Source organism: Rhinatrema bivittatum, chromosome 10, assembly GCF_901001135.1.
Source record: "Rhinatrema bivittatum chromosome 10, aRhiBiv1.1, whole genome shotgun sequence".
NCBI lineage: Eukaryota > Metazoa > Chordata > Amphibia > Gymnophiona > Rhinatrematidae > Rhinatrema > Rhinatrema bivittatum.
Genome location: NC_042624.1, coordinates 97700370 through 97725005, shown reverse-complemented (window position 1 = coordinate 97725005; position 24636 = coordinate 97700370). Strand labels below are relative to the sequence as shown.

Here is a 24636-nt window from a genome sequence, read left to right as displayed (position 1 = left end):
CTCAGCTTTCAAGAGAATCTTCCTTTATTTTCTTGACATCCACAGAACCCCATTGTTTAAAATTCAATGGTTTCCTACATTGTTTCCAAAGACTTTTGTGCTAAATGGTCACAAAATTCTAATAATTTAATACAGGATTCCTTGGATACCTTAGTTGATTTTTTCAATTTCTCCAAGATGGAAAAAAAAAGTGAATTATTTGTCAAGCAAAGCGTGTAAATACAAGACACTAGAGAATACAGATGGTATAAATACAAGACACCAGAGAATGCTGCTCTTTTTCATTAGCTTTGTAAGGAGTATAGATCTTTACTGAATTTAACAAAAAAAGAATATTATGGTAAGCAACTTAATAGTTCATTATGCAAATGAATAATAAATAATAATAAAGAATAAATAAAGGCTATTTAAAAGTTTTATTTAAAACATTAAGACATTTAGACATTTATAACTCAGTGTATTTGTCTAATATATTTCTCTATTTAACTTTTGTTTAAAAAGTTCTATTTATCTGTTTGTTCAAAAAGTTATTCGTTATGGGGCGGATTTTCATACTCCGCAAATAGGCCTACTTTTGTTTGCGCTCCAGGCGCAAACAAAAGTACGCTGGATTTTAGTAGATATGCGTGGAGCCACGCGTATCTGCTAAAAACCTGGATCGGCGCGCGCAAGGCTATCGATTTTGTATAGCCGGCGCGCGCCGAGCCGCGTAGCCTACCCCCGTTCCCTCCGAGGCCGCTCCGAAATCGGAGCAGCCTCGGAGGGAACTTCCTTTTGCCCTCCCCTCACCTTCCCCTCCCTTCCCCTACCTAACCCACCCACCCGGCCCTGTCTAAGCCCCCACCTTACCTTTTTCGGGGGATTTACGTCTCCCAGAGGGAGGCGTAAATCCCCGCGCGCCAGCGGGCCTCTTGCGTGCCGGGCCGCGACCTGGGGGCGGGTACGGAGGGCGCGGCCACGCCCCCGGACCGCCCCGGGCCGTAGCCATGCCCCCGTACCCGCCCCCAAAACGCTGCCGACACGCCCCGAAAACGCCGCGACGACCGGGACCGCCCCCCGACACGCCCCCCTCGGAGAACCCCGGGGCTCTGCGCGCGCCGGTAGGCCTATGTAAAATAGGCGCACCGGCGCGCAGGGCCCTGCTCGCGTAAATCCGGGCGGATTTACGCGAGCAGGGCTCTTAAAATCCGCCCCTATATGTAATTGCTCCCAAGCAAACCTTTCAATAGTTCTCTGTAAACCGATTTGATTTGCATATAATGTAAGAAGACCGGTATATAAAAAAACATAAATAAATAAATAAATGAGCTATTTCATTGACCAAAACACCTTCCTCTGTTGAAAGTATCATTTTTCCAAATAGCTAAATGTATGCAGGCTATTGTGATAACAAGGTTACCTCTTTATTGGCAAAAGTTGGTAGTAATGAGTGTAACTATTTCAGGTTTCGGAAAATGGTCAAGTCTCATTTGTTTCCATCTAATGAGTAATAAGTTGTGGGGGGCAAAGATATAAGTGAAGAGGTAGATTGTATTTTGAGGCACCTTTTTTTGTACTTTTCAAAGGGTTGGAGTGAGCATTGGGGATTAGTGTAGCAGGCTTTATTGTCTAATATCTATTATTGTTTTGAGTATCATGCTTTTAGTATTGTTTAGTTTGATTTATTAATGTATTTATTTAATTTTAATATTTGCTAGATTTGTTTGTTATTATTGATATTGATTTTGTTTAATTATATATGTGAATTGTGTAAACCGTTTTTATTGTAAGAACAGGTTATGTGGTATATACTTTTTTAAAATTAATAATGATAAGGCCAGTTCTTCAGTAGAAGCTTCTAATAACACTGTATTTTGGGATTGTTTTCAATCTGTGTTTTCAACTGAAGTGGGGAATGCATTACATTTTCTGCACTGGTCTGGTTGTTCTCTAGATCTTTGCCCTGTTAGTAGTTTGCAATTAGGGAAAAATAGTTTTTAAGTATTCTGTTGACATAGTAAATCATTCTTTACAAGAAAATATTTTTCCCCACTGCTTTCAAAAAGGTAATAATTTGTTCTGTTTTGAAATGAAGACTAAATTTGTTGGATCTTGTGCTCATTACAGACCTATTTCAAATTTGCCAACCTTGGCTAAGGTTGTGGAAAAGTTGTCTTACTGCAACTAACAGCTTTTCTGGCCGATCATCATGTGCTTAGCCAATACCAGTGTGGATTCCACAGAGACCACAGCACAGATACTTAGGGCCTCATTTTCTAAATCGCAGGCCTGCGATACTTTAGATAATGAGGGGTGGGGGGGGTCGACCCGGGGAGGGGGGGCAGGCCTGCTCTAGCCGGCAGCGATCGCACCGCCCCGGTGCGATCGCTGCCGGTTTTGCACCCAATAGCGCCACCATAGAAGGTGTAGCTATTGGGCGCAAACTCGGACGCGAAAAGGCCCTTGCCTTTTTGTCGTCCACGGCGTCTTCACAGAGTCGGTCCCAGTGACGCCCCGACTCCTCCTCTTCTGGGGCCAACTCCGCCCCCATCCTGGTATCGCACGCGATAAGGGACTTTTAAGATTTATGCGGATTATATTCAGATATTCTTTCCAAATTGGCAAATTTCCAAATCTCAAATTGCCTTATATTTTCAACACATAAAAGTTTGGATGTCAGCTTATCAATTGGTTTTGAATGTTCAAAAAACTAACGCTATGTGGATATCTTACCAATTAGTCCCAGACACTTGTCAAGGCCTATTATTTGATGGTGTAAATACTGTATATTCCATTTTCAGATTCAGTTCAAAATTTTAGGTTTCAATTTAATTCTTCTATAACATGTATAGTACATAATTAAAATCTTCTTCGCTCTGGTTTTTATAAGCTTCATTTATTGAAATATTTGTGATATTTGCTACCCCAATTTTGGACAATTGTCCGAGCATTCCTTTTAAAATGTATTGATTATGGAAACTCGCTATTAATAGAACATCCAAAATATAGGACTAAGATGATTCAGTTGCTACAAAATGCAGCCACCCATATAGTAACACGCAGGAGGCTATGTGATCATGTCACACCAATGCTTATTGAGCTATATTGATACCCTTAATCCAATGTATCAAATGTAATATATTGGTATTAGTTTTCAAAGCATTCAAAAGTGATGATCCCTCTTATTTAACAAATTTATTGTCTTTATATAAACCTTCTCGTCAGTTATGGTCCTCAATGTCATCACAATTAGTGGTACTCTCATTTAAGCAAATTCATTTAGCCACTACTCGCTCATGTGCATTTTCTTCCACAGGCCCTGCCTTATGGAATGCATTGCCTAATCAGTTTGGGGCGGATTTTAAATGCCCTGAGCGCGTAAATCCGGCCGGATTTACGCGCACAGGGCCCTCGCGCCGGTGCGCCTATTTTGCATAGGCCGCCGGCGCGCGCAGAGCCCCAGGATGCGCGTAAGTCCCGGGGCTTTCTAAAAGGGGCGTGTCGGGGCGTGTCTAAAATGACGTGGCGTGACGCAGCATTGCGGGGGCGTGGTGCCAGCCCGGGGGCGTGGTCAAGGCCTCTGGACCAGCCCCCGGATCGGGTAATGGTGCGCCAGCAGCCCACTGGCGTGCGCAGATTTACATCTGCTTTTAGCAGGCGTAAATCGTGGAACAAAGGTAAAGGGGGGTTTAGATAGGGCCGGGGGGGGGGGTGGGTTAGGTAGGGGAAGGGAGGGGAAGGTGGGGGGAGGGCGAAGGAAAGTTCCCTCCGAGGCCGCTCTGAAATCGGAGCGGCCTCAGAGGGAACAGGCAGCGCGAGCTGGGCTCGGCACGCGCAGGTTGCACAAATGTGCACCCCCTTGCACGCGCCGACCCCTGATTTTATAAGATACACGCGGCTAGGCGCGTATCTTATAAAATCCAGCGTACTTTTGTTTGCGCCTGGTGCGCGAACAAAAGTACGTGATTGCGCAAATTATTAAAATCTACCCCTTTATGCCTTATTCCGGATTTACAGAAACAATTGAAAGCTCAACTATTTCAAGAAGCATGTATGAATGTTAGTGTGTGATTATATGTTAGTTGTTTTATGTTTATAGGTGAGGGTTTTAATTTATGATGCTTTACGTACCTTTGCTAACTGTTTAGTACAATAAATTCAAGTCAAGTGGTCAATCAGTATTTTAAATAAATAAAATGCAAACAAAATTGGGAAATGGCTAAAAACTCTATCCCCATGAGTATGATCTACGAGCCTTTTAGCAATGTACAAATACAAAACAGTAGTATTTGTCAGCATACATTTTTTTCTCAAGTATTCCTTAGCTTATCAGCTGTTCCTAATAAATAACCAAATTGGCCATCCAGAAGAACTTTCCATTTTGCTTCATGTTCTCTTCCACCAGCTTCGCCTCTTTAGCATTTTTCTCCTTTTATTTTGTGACTCTTGTTCCAAGAAATATGATGAGATGATTTTTATTTACTTGCAGTAACAATGAATTATGTGAAAGGTAAATAATCATTCACAGAGGTTTCTGTGCACCAAAATTAACATTTGACATTTATAGGCCTTCTTTCTGAATACAACAAAGTGCCTTACAGCAATTACACAGTAACTTTAAATAAACAAGTGCAATACAATATTTACCATCCTCTCAAATCAGCGAGATGACAAATTATAAAAATTAAATTAAAAATTAATAACAGTTCTTCAAAGCACACCCAAAACCCCTTTAAATAATTAATTAGCCAAATATCTGTCAACACTGAATTTCACAGACCAGGGTAGCCAAGGAAAACATGTTTTTCCAGATCTGACTGACTTTTCAGTATTCGGAGCAGTCAACACCAAAAAGTTCTCTTTTCGCTATCATAATACACAACAGGGGATATAGGATTTCAGTTCAGTAGCCAGATATCTAGGTTTTTTATTATACAGGCTCTTATACGGCAAAGTCAGACTTAAATCAGTAAAGGCTGACGAGGAAAAGGTGAAATTGCCTAACAGATATTTCTGTTCTGAGTTCACTGTGGAAGGGCAGGAGCAGAACCACAGAAAACTCACACAAAGAGGATTGAAAATTAAATAGATCTCAATCGATTTTCAAAAAAGTGTGCTCGTGAGGAGAGGTCCTTATTCAGCCACTGTGCGACTTGTCAAGTTAGCCGGATAAACTTATCTGGCTAACATAGCCTCTAGATTTAGGGGCACGGCCACTGAAACTATCCATCCATCTTAAAGTTAGCCAGATAAGTTTATCCGGCTAACTTTAGGACAGGTGACGGGGCTCATCAGAGTTTGCTAGATAAGTTATCTGGCTAACTCTAAATATCGGAGTTAGCCGGTTAACTTAGCTCCTCCCAGTTAAGCAGCTAGAATGCCGCTGCTAGGATTTAGTCTAAGTGCCCAAATATTCATTTAGCTGGATAACTAAATGCTTCTGAGTGTGGACTTCAAACATTGGGGCTGGATGGGATACAGCCAACGGTTTTAGAGGAACTTTAGAGATGTTCTGGCAGCTCTGCTGGCTGACCTTTTCAATGCTTTGTTAGAGTCTGGAATACTTCCGGAGGACTGGAGACAGGTGGGTGTGGTTTGTATTCACAAAAGTGGAAATAGGAAGGGCTGGGAACTACAGGCTGGTTAATTTGACTTCTGTGGTGAGCAAAGTAATGGAATTCCTGCTAAAACAGAGGATAGTGCAATTTATGGAATCAATGGATTACAAGATCTGAGGCGGCATAGCTTTACCAGACGTAGGTCATGACAGATGAATCTGATCGATTTCTTTGATTGGATGACCAGAGATTTAGATCAGGGGAGAGCGTTAGATTGTGTACTTGAATTTCAGTAAGGCCTTTGACATGGTTCCACATCGGTGACATTTATTTATTTATAAAATGTGTTACCTGCGCTTCCATAGTAAAGGCTGGGGTACAAAATACACTCATAAAGGATAAAACAAACTTAAAATAACAGATAAACATTGAGAAACATATGCAGCTTCACATCAGGGCTTTGTAAGTGAGCTGGAAAAAAACAAGGTCTTTAATGCCTATTTAAAGAGCTTTGCATTCCTTATTGATCTCAGTTCAGCCGGTAAAGAGTACCATAGTGTGGACCTCACTTATAAATAAACTGAGTACCCTTGGTATGGACCCTAAATTGAGTAACTGGGTTAGAAACTGATTGAGTAGGAGGAGACAAAGGGTAACAATAAATGGAATTCATTCCGAGGAGAGGGATGTCTCTAGCAGTGGGTCCCTGGGATTCGACCAATGCTTTTCAACATTTTTGTGAGCAACTTTGCAGGAGAATTATTGGGAAAGGTCTGTCTTTTTGCCAGTGATACCAAAATCTGCAACAGGGTAGACAGCTAGAAAGATTTGAAAAACATGAGAAAGCATCTAGTGAAGCTCAAGCAATAATCAAGGGTCTGGCAGCTAAGATTTAATGCTAAAAAAAAAAATGCAGAGTCATGCATTTAGGTTGGAAACACCCAAGGAGTGAAATTCTACTAAGCACAAAGGAAAAGCGGGATGTAGGGGTAATAGTCTTTGATGATCTTAACGTGGCCAAACAGAAGGATAAGGCAACATCAAAAGCCAGAAATATGCTGGGGTACCTAGGGAGAGGAATAATCAGCAGAAAAAAGGAGGTGATATTTCCCCTGTATAAGTCCCTAGTGAGACCCCATTTGGAATTCTTTATACAGTTTTATTTTGTTTTGGATTAAAAGCATCAAATGACAAACTGAAATAGATCTTGAAAAGCAACCAGGACCATGGGGTACCTACCCTCCATAGATTATAAATAATGTATCCATCTGTTTGACGAAAACAGAGATAATTTAATTCATTTTATCTTGCTTATAACTGTGCAATATGAATCGAAATTAGAGCTATCCGTTCCTTATCATTCGTGTATTTCTTGGTAGAAATTGACATTATTATTATGTTCATTATAAATATTTTCCAAATGTATCTCAGCAAATGTTTTCAACTGCAATGTGTAAAATAACTTAGTCAAGTTACAGAGGTATAGTATCCTATTCTTCCAGCAAATGTTACTCTGCATTTGAGGACAAATTGATAGCAAACCTTTAATCAAATGTTCTATTAAAAAAAATAGAACCCTAACTTCTGTTACTTCTGACTTATAGGGTATCTTTGTTACTAGGGTTCAGCCTGATGGACCAGCCTCCTGTGTGCTCCAACCTGGGGACAAGATCTTAAAGGTAAGCAAGATTGTTTTCTTCATACAAGAAAATAACAGAAGAGTGAGCACATACTTTACATATAATGTTTGTATTTTTTATATTAAACCCTCATGTTTCTTTATTGTACAATTTTCATCATTGCTGCTTTGAGTTATTGAGTCACACGATGTGTGACATTTCAGTTCAATTATATGTTATGTAGCCCCTCTTATGAGGTACATAAAATATTGAGAGGATCTAACCTGCATATAGCAAGGGTCAGTCTCTCTGACTTGTTTTGTGGGTCCAGCAAATGGGTCATGCAGATGCTGAAATGGACCTCGGTAAAGGCAATGAGTAACGCTTCTCCCTCTCTCTCTTTTGTTCTGGTTAGAAAGAGATAAAACCCTCTCTCCCCTCCATGAACTCTGCCCCTCAGGCTAGCTTCCCTTTTCTAGCCCCCAACTTGAGACATGGAAAAATGAAAACTGCTGAAGGCTATCTTCAAACACCCTTTTATTCATCCAGAAATCTCATCCAAAAACCAAAGACAACCTAGAGGGCAGATAAACAATGCTGAATAAATCAGAGTTCATGAGGGACACAGTCAAGCTCAGCATTTGCCCAACAGAATATGTATTGTACTTCAGTGCTTGGCATACTACCTCCCATCTTAAAGTATGTTCTTCCCACCAATACTTCCATAACTTTCTCCAACCACTACCTTATCAGAATGTTTGGTGTACATCCTTTGATAACCCTAGTACTAGAAGTTCCCCACCCTTTAGGTGCCTATCTTTCCATGTGTAATCTCGCCCCACCCAAAAGGATTGGTAAATTGTACCCTTCAGACTTCTCTTCCCTATAAATAGCAAATTCTTAGGTGGGACATGGGGTTCACATCCCTGACTCCTGGAGACTCTAACCTCATCCCCCCCCCCCTCTCAATACTCACACATCTGTGGAATCTGCCCTTTTCCTCACTCCTCTGACTTCTCCCTTACAGCAGCATGCAGATCTCCCCAGCCTCTTTCACACTCTTACCATCCTCATTCTTCTAGCTCCTGGGCCATTTCTTGAGAAAGAAATCTCCTCTTCTCTAGCTCCTTGGTCTCGGGCCTCTTCCCTTGAGGGGAAAAGCCCCTGCAAGGCCCTGCTCCCTACTGGAAAGGTCCCTGGGCTCACCAAGCTCTCCCTACCTTCTGGAGGTCCCTTTTGCCACTTCCCTTTTGCAATTCCTACTCAATGGCCCAAAATGTATACTTTCCCAGGCTATTCCCCAACCAATCATCTCCTCTCATCTCTCTTAAGGGGAAACTCCACCATACCCTTTAACGCATAGGGCCTCATTTTCTAAAGTATGGCAGGCCTGCGATACTTTAGGTAATGAGGGGCGGGGGGCCGAAACGGGGGGTGGTACTGCGCTAGCCGGCAGCGATCACACCGCCGCGGTGCGATCGCTGCCGGTTTCGCACTCAATAGCATCACCATAGAAGGTGTAGCTATTGGGCGCGAAATAGGACGCGAAAAGGCCCTTACCTTTTCGTCATCCACGGCGTCTTCGCGGAGTCGGCCCCGGTGACGCCCCGACTCTGCCCCATCTTGGTATCACGCGCGATAAGGGACTTTTCGCGTGCGATCCGTCTGGTAAATGACCCCCATAGATAGTTAACACAACTGAATAAAACACAAAATATCAGTTACTCAGTGTCACATCAACCTACAACATTTGTTTCCCAAACTCTTCACAACAAAGATAACTCTTGGGCTCCCCCACCCAAAATGTCTTGTACTACTAAACAGGGACAATGTCTTCCCCTACAGTTAAAAAAAAAAAATCCTCGTGGGAAGAAAGCTCATAAAGATACTGCACCTGTTTAGCTTGTTTTTAATTTGGTTAGGGGAAGAGGAGGATAAAGGACATACAGTGTGCCCTGCACTATCAGGCCGATGTAATATCAGCACGTAAAAATGTGCTTCCAAACTGGGCGCAAGGTTTTTGAACGCGCGCACATCCACCTGTCCTGGGCGCTCGATGCAATAGGAAAATGATCTGCCGCGCTAAAAGGGATGTGCAATGGGTATATGTGCATCCTTAGTGCTCTGCATCAGAGGCCCAGGAGAATTGGCTGAGCGTCTAGAACAGCCTGACCAGAGCTCCCTCCCCACCACTGGCAGGGCTGTTCCTGATTGGTCCTTTTCACTGACACTTGTCAGTGAAAGGACCAATCCTCTTTCAGGATAGCCTTCTGAAAGGGGATTGATCCTTTCACTGACATGTGACAATGAATAGACCAATCAGCAGGAAGTGAAAGAGTGAATAAATTAATATCAAGTGCCCAACACTTAATATTAATGTATTCACTTCTTCACTCACTGCCAGCAGGGGTTCCAATTGGACCATACTTTGGGGATGCTGCTTTCTATGGTTCTCCCTATGAGGAACGACATAATTCTGCTTTCTGTGGTTCCTCCTATTTAGTATCACTAGGTTACTAATAGGAAAAATCACAGAAAACAGGATTTTTTTGTTTTTTTCGTGGGTCCTTGAACACTGCAAGCTTTAATGCCTGCTCCTGGGCCGGCATTAAATTTGCAGGGTTAAAATGGGCATTGTGGCCACACAGCAATTTTTTGCATCGGGGGTAATACCTAATAGCCTCATCAACATGAATTTACATGTGATGAATGCTTTTAGCTACACACTGGTTTTAACGCACATTTCGGATGCACTAATCCCCCTATTGAATGAGGGGTTTTGGATGCACGTCCAAGTGTGTACAGAGCCGTGCGTTTGGCCGAGTGCACTATATTGCATCGGCCTGTATGTGGGTTGATTGGAGGAATTGTGCAAATGTGCCTTGAGTGCTACTTGAAAACTAAGGGCCAGATTTTATAATATGCGCGCGGGCGTAGATTTGTTCACGCAATCCGACGCGAACAAACCTACGCCCGATTTTATAACATGCGCAAGCTGCCGCTTGCATATTATAAAATCCAGGGTCGGCGCGCGCAGGGGGTGCACAATTGTGCAACCTGCGAGCGCCGAGCCAAGCAGCCTGCCTCCATTCCCTCCACCTTCCCCTCCCTTCCTCTATCTATCTCACCCCCCAGCCCTACCTAAATCCCCCTCCTAACCTTTATCGAAGAAGTTACACCTGCCTCCAAGCAGGCGTAACTTGTGCGCGCCTGCTCTCCATCCCCCAGCACGGCGGCTGTGCCGGAGACCTCGGCCCCGCCCCCGGCACGCCCCCTTTTGCAAGCCCCGGGACTTACGCGCGCTGCTGATCCTATGCAAGATAGGCTCGGCGCGCGCAGGTTTTCGGGGGTTGCGCGCATATCTTACGCGAGCAACCCTTTGAAAATCTACCCCTCAGAAGGTAGCCACTCAGGTTTCTCAATAAACTTTACATTTGTCTATAAATTGAAGCTTACAAACATTGTATGTCAATTTTTCAGCTGGATATTTGACATCTACTCCTTAAGAGGTTTCTGTCCTATCCAAGCTCACCTTAAGACACCTACACTACAATATTTTGTGAATTAGCAACTAGGGTACCTGATGTGGGTAAATGTCCACTAATTCCTTCCTGGAGATACATTACACCTAATCTGCATATAGACTAAAAAGGAAGAGGAGCTAGGTAATTAACTGTGACTGACAGAATATATTGGACCTTGTTCAAGGGATCTTAGACAGCTATTGAGTCTATTAAACAAAAACCACAATTGCCATAATTGATACATACTAGGCACCAGGAAAAGATATTCAGATCTAATGCAATAAATGCTTTCTTGACCTTAGATGGTTTTGACAGTGGGTTATGTCCATACAGGGAATTGTCTTGTTGATTTATATGACATGAAAGACAGAACTGTTTATTCTAATGGATTAAGGAGTGAATGAGGCAGAGTTTCTGCTCAGCAGTGAGAGCAATTTCAGTATGCTTTTTGACAATTATTAAATCTATGTATGGTTATTGTTTTAAGGCAATAGTGGTAGCTAAACATTTTTAGATAACAGTTATTTAAAACAAACAAAGTCATTCAGATTTTCTTTTACTCTAATTTTAATTTAATAGTACTATAGATTTTGAAAGCTCTTCCTACTTAGCCATTCCCACTGTTATGAACCTAAATTGTGACATTGATGTGTTAATGACATCAGAATCCCCTGCAGGCAGGGGCGGCTCAAGGCAATCTGCTGCCTGAGGCGAGGGATGAGATGATGACCCCCTTTCTGTCCCGTCCCCCCGCCCCTTCTCCCTTCTCCACACACACTCCTTACATGCATATACACACATACACTCCTCTCCCTCTTCCATACTCACATCCTCTCTCATTCTCTTCTTACCTCAATTCTCATTAGCCACAGGAGCCTCCTCTTTCCCCAGGCCCATGGGACATGCGCTCCACTTCCTCCTCCTCTAGTAGCGTCGGCCCGCTCTGCCCTTGTTTTATTTTCAGCGAACGGCCCAACACTGTTGGCTCCTCCTGCTGCGTCTTCCATTTTCTGCAGAGGAGGATGACACTCCTGCTCGTCTTTCTTGCTGCGCAGCACCGAGCTTCACATTTTCTTCCAGGGGTACAGATGCCGATGCTCCTCCTTCTTCGAGCACGCGCTGCTCCAGGCCCTTTCTCTTCGGGCCTTCTTCAGCAGGGCACCCAGAGTTTTTGAGTGCTGGCCCGGAGACCCAGCAATTCGTTCAGAATTCCGGAGTCTCCGGGCCAAATCTAGATAGTTCCCAGGTCTGAATCTGAAGCAGCCGCGGCAGGGGCAGGCAGTGAGAGGCAGATGCCACAACGGCATTCTGAGAGGGGCATTTTTTCCCGCCTCAAAATTCTGCCGCCCGAAGTGGCCACCTCACCCTGCCTCATTATAGAACCGCCCCTGCCTGCATGCATTAAACTGATATACTTAAAGTATAAATACATCATTTTACAAAAGAAAAGCAAACTTAGGAAAAGTAATTATGAGAAACAGCAGTTGTGATTAAAGCAAATGTCTCATACTTTTTATTTCAAAATCTAACATAATATTTTGAGAAAAAATATTCATCTAAAAAAAAATCCAAAATATATAGACCTGGAAATAAAACAAAAAGGCATACCAGCAGAGCTAAGAAACAGGCATATTAATATTTTGAAGAATTTAGCTAATAATGATGTTTTAATGGGTTATTCTGAATTGTCAGTCTCTATCTTCCCACCAGTGTAATGCAAAGCTTGTTTCTCCATTCAATTAACTTATAAGTAACATGTTTTTCCAAGGATGACTATAACGTTTAAGATACATTATAGACAACCAACCACAATTTTCTATCAGAGACCACAAACGTATATATTTAGTTTACTCTTTCAATCCCAGCAGATATTAAATAGGAAGAAAGAAGTGCAATGATGAAAAGCTAAATGCATAGTCTCATTGTGTTTTAGTCTTTTTATTTCCTTTAACCCAGTTTATTGTTGCCATTTTATCTATTTCAATATCCAACCAAAACAATTGGAACATCTCTCTGACTGACATTACAATACCATAGCGTAGTGCTTAGAGCTGTACATGTGGACTTCAGCCCAAATTTTCACACTGGACTTAGGCCTGGATTTTCTAAGGTCGCAGACCTTAGAAAATCCACCGGTAACGGGGGTGCAAAGTGGGGGCCGGGCCTGCGAAATCCGGCAGCGATCGCACCTCCACTGTGCGATCGCTGCCGGCTTTCGCACCCAATATCACCACCGTGAAAGTTGGTGCTATTGGGCGCGCTGCTGGCAGCGATAAGGTGTCCTACCTTTTGGTCGTCGCGGACTCTGCCCCGACTCCACCCCGATTTAGATACCTTTGGAAAATGATACCTTTGGAAAATGACCCCCTTAGGGATATAAGTGCAGTTTGAAAATTAGCAGGATTGCAAACTTTTTTGTGTGGCATGGGCATGTACATTTACACTTGATAGAAAGCAGGTGTAAATGTTCATACAAACATTTAGGAGCATAGTTTGAAAAATATGCACATAAATGATATCCCTGACCAAGGAACGCCTTTTCGCAGTATGAATAACAGTAAAGGCAAATTTGCTTCCATATATACTTTTCTGCATGCAACCCCCTGGGATAATTTTCAAAAAGCACATTTATGTGCATAAATGCCTTTGAAAATTACCCCAAAAATGGGAAAATACTAAGAAACACAGAGAGACAATTTATTTTATCATCTGTGCCTTGAAATTCTTCAAATGTATAAACATAGAGCACAGAATATTTTATTGGTCCACCTTTCTAATGAATTGGCTACTTTTGGCTGACACATTTTAAATTGAATCTATATAGATATATTCTTACATTGGCACAAGATTATTGTTTTGTTCTAGTATGTCTATCGTTTATATTTTTGTTAGCTGTCTTTGTACCCTGATTAATTTTGTCTAATTGTTGGTGTGTGATTGACTGTTCCTAATTTGAAGTGACTTTGGATAGGTCCTTGTAAATATACGTAGTCTCTTGTCCATAAAGTTTTTGACTCACATAGATGACTACATTTTTTTTTTAGATATTTGGCCCATGCATTTTCCTCACAGTGCAGTAAACGTTCTTGATCCAGCAGAAGATACGCAGCCCTGTCACATGGAGATTTACACCTCTGCAAAATGTTTTGTACATACCAGAATTTTGCAGAATAGATTTTAGGGTGCACAGCAAAAATATGCAAACAGCATGTAACCATATTAGACCCGTATCTAGACTTTATTGGCAGAATGAGCCATTTCAGCTAAATACTGGAGGTAATTTCCAAAAGGATTTACATGTGTAAAAGTAGCATATATCATAGCAATTTTCAAAAGCGCATTTAGACAGTTAACATGCACTTACCTGTGTAAAACCTACTAACAACAAAAGTGCATTTATGTGCATAAACCCAGTTTCAAATGCATAAATCCTTTTGAAAATTACCCCCAAAGTATTGATGAGCTGTATATAAGCTCTCAAGTGGGCTCCTTGTTCTCAAGCACAAGACAGACTCATAATGCAAACACAGAATTCTACCTAGTTTTCCCTGCTTATGCATTAACAAAACTCATTGGTAATCGCCATTTATCTTCCTGTCACTAGTGACAGAGGAAAGTATGCTTGAGTTTAAATAATTCATTCTGGCTCCTGTTTTCAATTGATTTTCAAATCAAAATGAAATACCTTGGTTTTTAAATTGAATCGCACAAAGAAATAGTTCATATGAACAAAACATCTGTTTCAGTTAGATTGAAATTATTGGCTAGCTGAATGGTCAGTAAAGTTGAAAAATGTAGACTTTTTAATGAAAAGAGAGATTTTTGTATTATAAATTACCCAGCTGAGCAAGTCAAGACTTAACACGTGGATACACTATGGAAAACAAGATGGGATAAGCACAAAGGATTCCTGGATTCAAGGAAACGTGGGTAAAGCCTGAGGCAGAGAGGCAATGCACTGTTGTATCAGGAATAAGTAAACCAGATGAGCCGTGTAGTTTTTATCTCATGCCATTTTCTTTGTTTCTGGTCTCTCTCTGTCTTAGAATTTTCTGGAAACATTGGTAGCCCAACAGTCAAGAGAGCGAGGTATTCATTTGAATTAAAGACCCTCTAGTACCCTGATTCAGTTGCATAGTTTTTAATCACAAAGGCCCTGAGACTTCCTTCTAAGGTTGCCAATTGTTAGTAAATTTAGAGACAGACGGTTAAATAGACAAAGAAAAAGGCATCCTTAAAAATAATTTCATGTTAGTAAAATTTCATGAGCAAGATATCTTGTCTGGACTCCTGCCTAATCCCATGTTTAATTGTCTGAAGATTATTATGCCTCCCACACTTAAGTTGATTCTTAACATTGGTTTTAACATTTAAAATGTAGTTAGAATATTTTTAAAAGATCTTTTTTTTAAATAGCCTTGATATTTAATTTATTATACATGTAGCAAGGAACATTCTCCATCGACAAGCAGGACTGAATTAGTCATGACGTGGTGTGATGTCATCCAACAGCGCCAAATGGACCCTTCTCTTCTAGCTCAGTAAAAGTTGTATGGAGCATGCACGGTGGTTCCTGCACATGAGCTGCCTCATGAGCCCCTCAGTCTGATTTTGTCCAAGCTTTCACACAGATATGTGACCCTCTCTCTCTCTCTTGTTCTTCTATTGTATTTTCGCCTGCATCATTACAGCTCGAAATTTTATTTTTGCCTTGCTGCCTCAGCAGTCCCTTAACAGCACTTTTAAGTGTTACCAAAAAAGAAAGCGAAAACTGTTTAAATATCGTCATGACATCCGGAGAAAGAAGCCAGCCATCAGCGGCTTCAAACCATGTATTTGTGGGCCCTAGATGTCAATCATAGATGCCCACAAGATTTGTTACAGGTGCTTGGGCCCTGATCATATTTCCCCAGCACTCAACAGTATCAGGCGTCTAAGATACGAGATCTCTGAAGAGCGCTTAAGGGTAAGCACTGATAACAGAGCTGATCTCCGTCCCAGAACAGGATGTCCTCAGACTCACACCATGCTGAGTTGAGCAAGAGCTCCTTGCATTGCTACTCTATGGCTAAGGCTCCCCCTCCCATGTTGCTAGGTTCCAGATCCGCCTGAGGCCTGAGGTCATGCAAGGCACAGAAGTGCCCAGCCATAGAAGAGAGAACCTAAGCAGGGTGTGGGATAATAGAGTAACTATCAGGCTGAAGACAGAACCAAGACAAGACTCCAACCTTTCTTCTCAGCTTTTACACTTATCAGCATATACAATAGTAGACTGCTTACTCTCCAGCAGGGTACTCTCACCATACACTTCTACCAGAGAAGATTCAGGAGCTGGCTTCTCCTCGAGACATGGGGCCTCCTGTTTCCAGCTGGGCTCCGCCTGTTATCCTGCCTAGCAGGGTCCCACCCACACATCTTTCTCCTTCTATGTGTTTTAAGGTGGACCAGGCTAGCTGCCTGGTCCCATATAGGTTAAAGAGGGATTATAGGGCCACTGTGTTACACAGGGTGCATCTTGTAAGTAGAGACCATTGGAGCCCAAGGAAATGAGGCAGCATGGCTCCATGATAACTGATAAGCTTGGGAATAACCTGCATGGAGGGACAGTTACTACCCTTAACATAAAGCATGGGATTACTACCCTTAACCAAAGAGCCTTGATTCCCTTGATGCAACTGAAACAACATTTGAAGGCAGGAATAGGGAGATGGGGTGAAAGAGGTATTGAACTCAGACTACAACCGACATGGACCCTGACTTTTGTCTGGGGTATTGATACATGGATATAAGGGAAAAGGCATAGGACTGCTTCTATAGCCAAGTCCATAAGCAAAGCATGTCAAATATAATTGTCTGAATTTTCAAGAAGGCTTATCACCCGGTAAAATAGAAACATGGGGGTAAACTGCACAGCATGTCAATAATACTATAAGAAGATTGCTAGGCAGACTGGATGGACCATTTTGGTCCTTTTCTGCCATCATTACTACTTTACTTTGATTATCACTGGTACCTTCTTCGTTCATGGTGTGGAAGTACCATGAAGTTAGCAAGTGGCACATTTAAAACTAATCGGAGAAAGTTCTTCTTCACTCAACGCACAATTAAACTCTGGAATTTGTTGCCAGAGGATGTGGTTAGTGCAGATAATATAGCTGTGTTTAAAAAAGGATTGGATAAGTTCTTGGAGGAGAAGTCCATTACCTACTATTAATTAAGTTGACTTAGAAAATAGCCACTGCTGTTACTAGCAACAGTAACATGAAATAGACTTAGTTTTTGGATACTTGCCAGGTTCTTATGGCCTGGATTGGCCACTGTTGGAAACAGGATGCTGGGCTTGATGGACCCAGTATGGCATGTTCTTGTGTTCTTACCCTTCACTCTGTATCTGTTTTAACCAGACCTTAACTCATCTAGAGTGTTCTCAGTGGCTTCACTGCAGAGTACACACTAAGGCACTGTCAGCACAGAGGCTGGAGATGCCAGCACTGATTCCTTCCATGATACTATTGGTATTGATGAAAGAGCTGCTGCACCAGAATGTCCTAGCACAGACATCAGAGATCTGAGCATGGAAACCAACCAGGTTGGCATGGAGTGCCTTGTGGGTGAATCTTTCAATGAATCTAAGTACATTAACTCTTTTACAGAAAAGTGACAAAGAGCCTCTATGGGTTTCTAAAGAGAATGTCTCTTCCCCATCTCTGGCCAGAGAGCACAACAGCTGGTGGACCAGCTCACTGAGTTGGTGAAGAATTAATTTACTTCCTTGACTCTTGAGGGCAGGAGAGGAGCTTTGGAACCTTTTCCTGTCCAAAATGGGGAGATATTCCTGTGGATTGGCACTCCACCTAGTTCCTTGCCAGTATTTTGCCCACCGCAAGAGTTACTGGCCACAGGAATCAGCTCTCGACATTCGGAAAAGCCTTATCCTGTGATGTGGAGGGCCTGCCCTGAGTCAGAGGATGGGAAACGAGCTTTGGCTAGGTCAGCTTTCCTCCTGAGTATGTCAGGAGGAATGGGAATTTGGTCGGACCCCTTACCTTACTTATCACAACACTTCTCCCCTCCTGATGATCTCTGATACTCCAAGTTTCTGGATAAATTGCCAATTGTTCTGGGTATTTCTTTCAGAAGAGAGGTAGATCCAAGAATGGAGATTTTTGGTCTTCTACAGCTCCCACAGCCTCTAGCAGATTTGGCCACAATTCCTGTGCACAAGTCAGTCCAGGATCTTCTGTCCAAGATGTAGCATAATCCATCTAATTGCCTGCCAGTAGCCAGAAAATGTGATCTGAAATAGAGGGTGCTGCCAGTCCCTGGTTTTGACATAGGTCCAGTTTCTTCATCACTCTGTGGTGGTAGAGTCCATACTTAAGCAAGACAAGAAAAACTTGGGAGATTTTGAATATCTCTCCAAGGAAAGACCTGAAACTTCTGGACACCTTTGGAAAAAAAATCTTCCAAATGTTCCATGCTGAGCATTCAACAAGGTGGCACACCAGCTGTACATGATGCAATACTTGTACAAATATGTTAAGAAGGTGAAGCCCTTGACAGAACCACTAGAATCGGAACATGCTCCAACTTGTAAAGCAATGAAGGACATGCAGGAATGTGAGAGGCATCCAATCTGCTCAGCCTATGAAACATTAAACACCACAGCCAGAACTTCAGCAGCAGCCACTGGGGCTTGCATGCTGGTTTGGTTAAGAGCCAGTGGTCTACAAAAAGATGTACATGATTAACTTGCAGGTGTTCCTTGTATGGGAGACAACTTATTCCGAGATAAGTCAAAGAGACTGTAGCTCAGACTAAGAAACATCAAGTTATTATTCAGTCTCTGTCAGTGGGAAGGGCAACCAGCCTTTGCCTCTCAGGCACCAATACATCTCTTACAGATGAATGCTCTTCCAGAGATGCCCCTTCCTCTCTTATCAGCATCATTGGACCACCCCTGTCGTATAACAGCAACAGTAATTTGACAGAGGCTGCCAACGAGAAAGACACAAACAAAAAGTTCTGTACCAGCTGCAGGTGAAACATGGGCCTAGTTTTGACAAATCTCAGACTGGACTCTCACCACCTCTGGTGGGAGGACGGCACCTTCCTTGCAGAATCAAGATCACAAAGGAACATTAGGTCCTGAAAATTGTGGAGTATGGCTACCGCTTGTAGTTCTCCTGTTGGCCCTGGATCCAGCATTTTTCAGTTTTCAATCCAGATCAGACTCAGTTGGCTGGCTCAAATTAGTAATGAAGTCACTTTTTCAGTAGAGGACAAAAGAGCTGGTTTTGCCACAGAAAAGTAGCCAGGGATTTTATTCCTAATATTTCTTGATCCCCAAGAAGACCAGAGGCCTATCCTGAATTTATGAAGGCTAAATAAACTGTTGATCCAGAAAAAATTCAAGCTAAATGCCTTCCACATGGTCCTCCTATTTATTCAGCATGAGGATTGTATGTGTATTCTGGATCTAAAGAATACATATGCTCATATCCCCATCATCCAACTCACTGGAAGTACCTCAAATTTGAAGTGAAAAGGACTCATTAACAAGGGACTTTCACCTGTCCGTGACTCCAAGTGCCTGGCGGTGATAGCAGCCCACCTATGTCATCAGGAAGTCTGTGTCCTCTCCAATCTGGACAATTAGTTGGTAATAGGTTCATCCCTGTTTTGGAAGCCTTCGAGAAGACCATTCGGCTCCTTCAGTCACTGGGGCTCCTTGTCAACTTTGTCAAGTCAAGCTTCACTTCTGTCCAGAGGATTCATTTCTTAGGTGGATAGATTTGATTTGGGAACAGACATTTTGGCTGGATAAAAGAGTTATAACACTAAGGGGCCTGGTGAAGGCCCTCCTGCACTGAGGCTGGACTCCTGTGAGATCAGTCTTAGGCATCTTAGGTCATACAGTGACTGGAGGGCACATTATCCTCATAACACAGATAAACATAAGAGGTAGGGTCTTTGATGTCAGAGGGACCTTATGGCATCTTGTTAATGACTGGGATGAAAGCGTTGATCCTGGATTTGGGCCTCCCCCTAAGAGTACCACCTCATCAAGTCAATCTCTTCACCAATTCCTCCACAAAGAAAGAGGTGAGGAACTCTTATTGGTACTGCTTGAACTCAGGGGCTATAATCCCCTGTAAAGATTTTTTTCAAACTCCTGGAGCTCAATGCCATCTGCTATGCCCTCAAGGGTTTCATATACATACTGAAGGAAAAAATAACCCTGATACAAAAGAACAACCAGATTGCCACATTCTATAGAAGCAAGCAAGTGGGCACGGGATCTTTCATTCTATATCAGGAGTCTCTCAGGATCTGGACATGGATTCTCAATCATAGAGCTTATTTTCAAAGAACCTACTTTCCATGTACTTTAAATAAGCTGGCAGTTCATCACAGTTAAGTCCTACTGCATGAATGGTCCAATAATTGGTTTGCTACAGAAAGCAACATGAAAATCAAATAGTTTTGCTCCATACTTCGAGGCAGCTGCATTTCAGCTCTCGATGCTTCTCTACTTTGCTGGGATGTTGATCTTTATGCATAAAATTAAATAAATTAATAAATAAAAATAAAATAAATAAATATCTGCTAAACTTATTGTTTGCAAGGATCATTCAGAAGGTGATTCGAGAGTGATCCTCATTGCTCCATCATGGCCAAGAAAGGTGTGATTTCCATACCTTGTCCAGTTGTCACTGTACCTCCAATCCCATTAGGGATGTCTCCATCTTTCATCATGTGGGACGAAGGCAAATTCCACTGTCTAAATCCGTCCTTTCTGGCCTTCACAGCATGGATGTTGAACACATGGTACTTTCCTCCCTGCTACTTCCAAGGGAGGTAGATGATGTCTTGATTTCGGCCAAGAAAGTCCTACATTTCAAATTAAAGAGATTTTTTCCTGGTATCAGGCTGGTTCTCTGGATCCATTCACCTGCAGTCCAAAGGACTTGCTTCAATAACTCTTCTCTTTCTTTGTTGGAACTTAGTGAAAGTTCACCTCAGTGCCATTGCGGTATACCATCAGCAATTGGAGGGAATTCCAATCTCCGTTCACTCATTGACATTCAAATTTATGAAGGGATTGTGGCATTCCAGGCTTCCTGACTCCAAACCTGCAGTGCCTTGGGATCTTAATGTAGCCTTGGCTCAGCTTATGAAGCCGCCATTTGAATCTTTGGAGTCAGATATTTTGAAGTTCCTCACATGGAAGGTGCTGCTTTTGATAGCCATCACCTCTACTCAGTGGATATGAAGTACAAGTACTGGTCTCAGGACTGGCAGGACCATTAGGTGGACTTGGCAGCCACCTAGGGCGCTGGAAGTGGGCAGAGCACTGCAGGTCAATGCAAGGGTGGCAATTTTTAAAATGGAAGAAGGGTGCAGAGGCAGTTACAGCAGAGATGTGGGTGAGATTGCATCTGTAAATGGAGCTCTCGAGGTGTAGTCTGTGCAATTGGAGGGGGGGTGAGAGAGAGAAAATATCACTACCTAGGGAGGCTGGATACCCTTCCACTGGCACTGACTGGTCTCTTATTCACTAGTTTATCCACAACTGAGTAGTCCTGTGTACTCACTCCAAGTTTTCTTCCAAAGGTGGTGTCAGCTTTTCCTATCAATCAAGCAATTGTTCTTCTGACCTTCTTTCCAAGGCCTCATGCACATAAAGGTGAGAACATTCTTCATTCCTTGGACTGCAAGAAAGCCTTGGTCAACTACTTGAGAAGGACTTATCCTCATCATCAGACTTCTGAGTTATTTGTATTATTTGACCCCAATAAATTGGGACCAATAGTTGCCAAAAGAACTCTGTCAAATTGGTTAAGAGACTGTATTGTGCACTGTTATGCACTGGCTGGCTTACAGATTTCAGACTCTGTTAAGACTCAAGTAAGAGCCATAGTGGCTGCAGTGGCTCACCTCAAGGCTGCTTCATTTGAAGATATCTACAAATCTGTGACTTGGTCATCTGTGCACACCTTTACATCCCACTACTGTGTGGCCAACATGTCAAGAAGTGACAGCAGTTTTGCACAGCCCTGTTCACCCAGTAGTCCACTCTCCACTAGTGGGACCAGGTTACTTATTCAAGAATTCTCCACTCTTGGGATTCCCTACATATTGCAGATAATTCAGCCTTGCTTGTCAACAGAACACTGTAAACAGGGTTCTCCATAGAAAGCAGGATGAATTAGCCATGCCTATTATCTGCCTGCCTCCCTAAAGATTACCTTGCTAAAGTTGAGCTCTGCCAAAAGACTGAGGACCTCACAAGGCAGCGTGCATGTGGGAACCAGTATAACTGTTGCTGAGCTAAGAGAGATGGGACCATTTGGCGCCACTGGATGACATTACATCAGACGTCCTGTTGTCTATGGAGAGCCCAGTTTGCAGGTAAGAAAACTTGCTTTTCTAGCCACCCTTAAGTTTTTTTCTCATGCAAGTAAACGGGAACAGAAATTGTTCCCGTTTACTTGCATTGCGGCTGCAGATCTCAGGATGGATTTGTTAATTTAAAATGAAAAAAAAAAAAAATCACAAGTGAAAAATGGTAAGAGAATTATGTATGTAGGATTGAACAGGGTTAGGGTGGGAGAGGAAGCAAATGTTATATTAAACTGTTGGGCTTTCCTTATTCGGGCAAGATAAAGAACCATTCACCTTCGGTTCTTTTAGGCCTGAAACATCGTTTCTTCTTTTTACCTGCAATAAAGGACAACCGAATAACATGTAAGTTTTGTTTTTATCATTATTTGCTGGTTATCCTTGTGAGTGTGCTTCTTAAGAGTTATTTGAAATTTTTCTTAATTAAAAAATAGGTTTTATGGCTAAGTCTGATGACATCATTCTGCTTTCCATGGACTGTTTTTGCTGTGTAGACTCAGGAGGTGATACAAGCTCCAGCTATAATTTTTACTACTTGTATTACATATAAAATTGTTTTTGTATTACAAAAGTGTTTTAAAAAAGTTAAGAGACAAAAAAAGATTGTATTTTATATCGTCTTTGAGCTGAATTTTGGACCCTTAAATCCATAAAAGCAAAGAAATTAGAAGTTAGAATTAGTACAGAGATTATACCCTTTATGCCTAAACAGTATTGTTCCGTACTACTATTTCCTATTCCCCTCCTTTGGCCATACAACTAGAGGATGATCTAGCACAAGGCTTCCTAAACCAGTCTGGTTTTCAGGATAATCACAATGACTGCATGAGAGAAATTTTGCATACATTGGAGACCCAGTAAATGTAAATTTATCTCATGCATATTCATCCTGGCTATCCTGAAACTCAACCAGTCGTGGGGCTATCAAGACAGGTTTGGGAGGCTCTGATCTGGTTTTCTACTCTAATAAAGCATAGGCAAGTTTTATCTGTTAACAGCTACTCAAAAATATATTCCCTTCAGAATCCAGCAGATCATTTTCAACCCTAACACAAATTCTAAATTTGTCAGCAAAGCTCATTCTATATTTTTTTTTTTAGCAATGAAAGGCAGCAAAAGATGAATGACACCAGGGGAGAAAATAAGTGGCAAGTTATTACAAATGAAGGGCAGATATACGTTGATGACCACACAAAGCATGGATAATGCATTTGTGGCCCTGTTAAACCTATTAGAAACCACAAGTGAGACAATTACTATGCAATGTTTCAAGTGTTAGGTCTAGTGAGTCAACATTCAAACATTCCATTGTGGATGTAAAACAATGTGGTTGATATTCAAATACTAGATAGCCGGATAAGTAGGTCATACCCATATATCTATTGACCACTATTATCTGGTTATATTCACCAGCTGTGGCCGGCAGTAAAGGGGGTGGGGGGGGAGAAGTGGGAGGCGGTCTTGCGATAGCCAGCAGCGATCGCACCTCCGCAGTGCAATCGCTGCCGGCTTTCGCGCTGAATAACTACACCATAAAAGGTGTAGTTATTTGGCATGAAACTGGCGGAGATAAAGGAATCTTACCTTTCGCTGCCAGCGATGTATCCACAGCGTTCACCCCGGTGCCGCCCCAACTCCTCCTCTTCCGGGGCCGACTCTGCCCCGAGCTAGCTATCGCACGCGAAAAGGGAATGACCCCTTAAAGGGTCATTCATCAAATTGTGATAAGGCCTTATTTCATGTGTTACCATGGTAATGCACACGATAATTACCACATCGCAATTTGAATATTTAAATTTGAAATTAAAATAAAAAGGGGAGGAGTTTGGGCGGGGTTTTGAATAATGAGGGGCTGGTTAGCGTTGCGGGTGATAATGTTTCGCAAATTATCACCGGCAGTAGCGCCGGAAATAACTACACCTTTTCTACTTCCACTACGGGGGCAAAAGTGTTCAGCGTGGCCTCAACTGCAGGGTGCAATACCCACGCCTTTTTTGGCTGCAAGTGAGCATTCCACTATATTTATAGCGGAATGGTGAATCCAGATCTTAGCCAGATAAATTATCAATATTCAGCCTTAGATGTTTAACTTATTCAGCTAAGTTAGACCTGCTCAATAGCAGGTCTAAACTGAGGCGGATAAAACGTATCCATCTAAGGGGTCATTTATCAAAATGCTCTAAGGCGTTAACGCATGCGATAGCACCATATCGTATGGTGCAATGCAAATCCGAAAAAGAGGAGGAATTAGGGGCAGGCTGGGTTTACCAGTTTGTGAAGTCCTATCTCCTGAAAGGCCTGTTTTAGTAGGTTTGAAGCTCCTGGAGCACCAGACAGAGAGAGAGAGAGAGACTAGCCATAATGCCCACTCCCTAAATAGTTATTTATATCCCTATGGGAGGCCCACCTAGTGACTCGGTGAGGTTTAGGTATTAGTGTAGGGGGTTAGGGGCCACTTTGACATTCAAAGTGAGATGTACGAACAGAACAGTGGTCTCTTGTGAAGATTTGATGACCTTTAGAGAGAGGAAACTCACTCAAAGATGAGCT

General features: G+C 42.3%; 1 protein-coding gene across 1 annotated transcript in view; it reads left to right on the top strand.

Moving 5' to 3' along the window:
• Positions 1-24636, top strand: part of LRRC7 (leucine rich repeat containing 7) — a 229608-nt gene that overhangs the window by 173192 nt on the left and 31780 nt on the right. The window contains exon 23 of the mRNA XM_029618872.1: positions 7142-7216. Within this exon, the coding sequence (XP_029474732.1) occupies positions 7142-7216 (75 nt within the window). The remainder of the gene's footprint in view (positions 1-7141; positions 7217-24636) is intronic.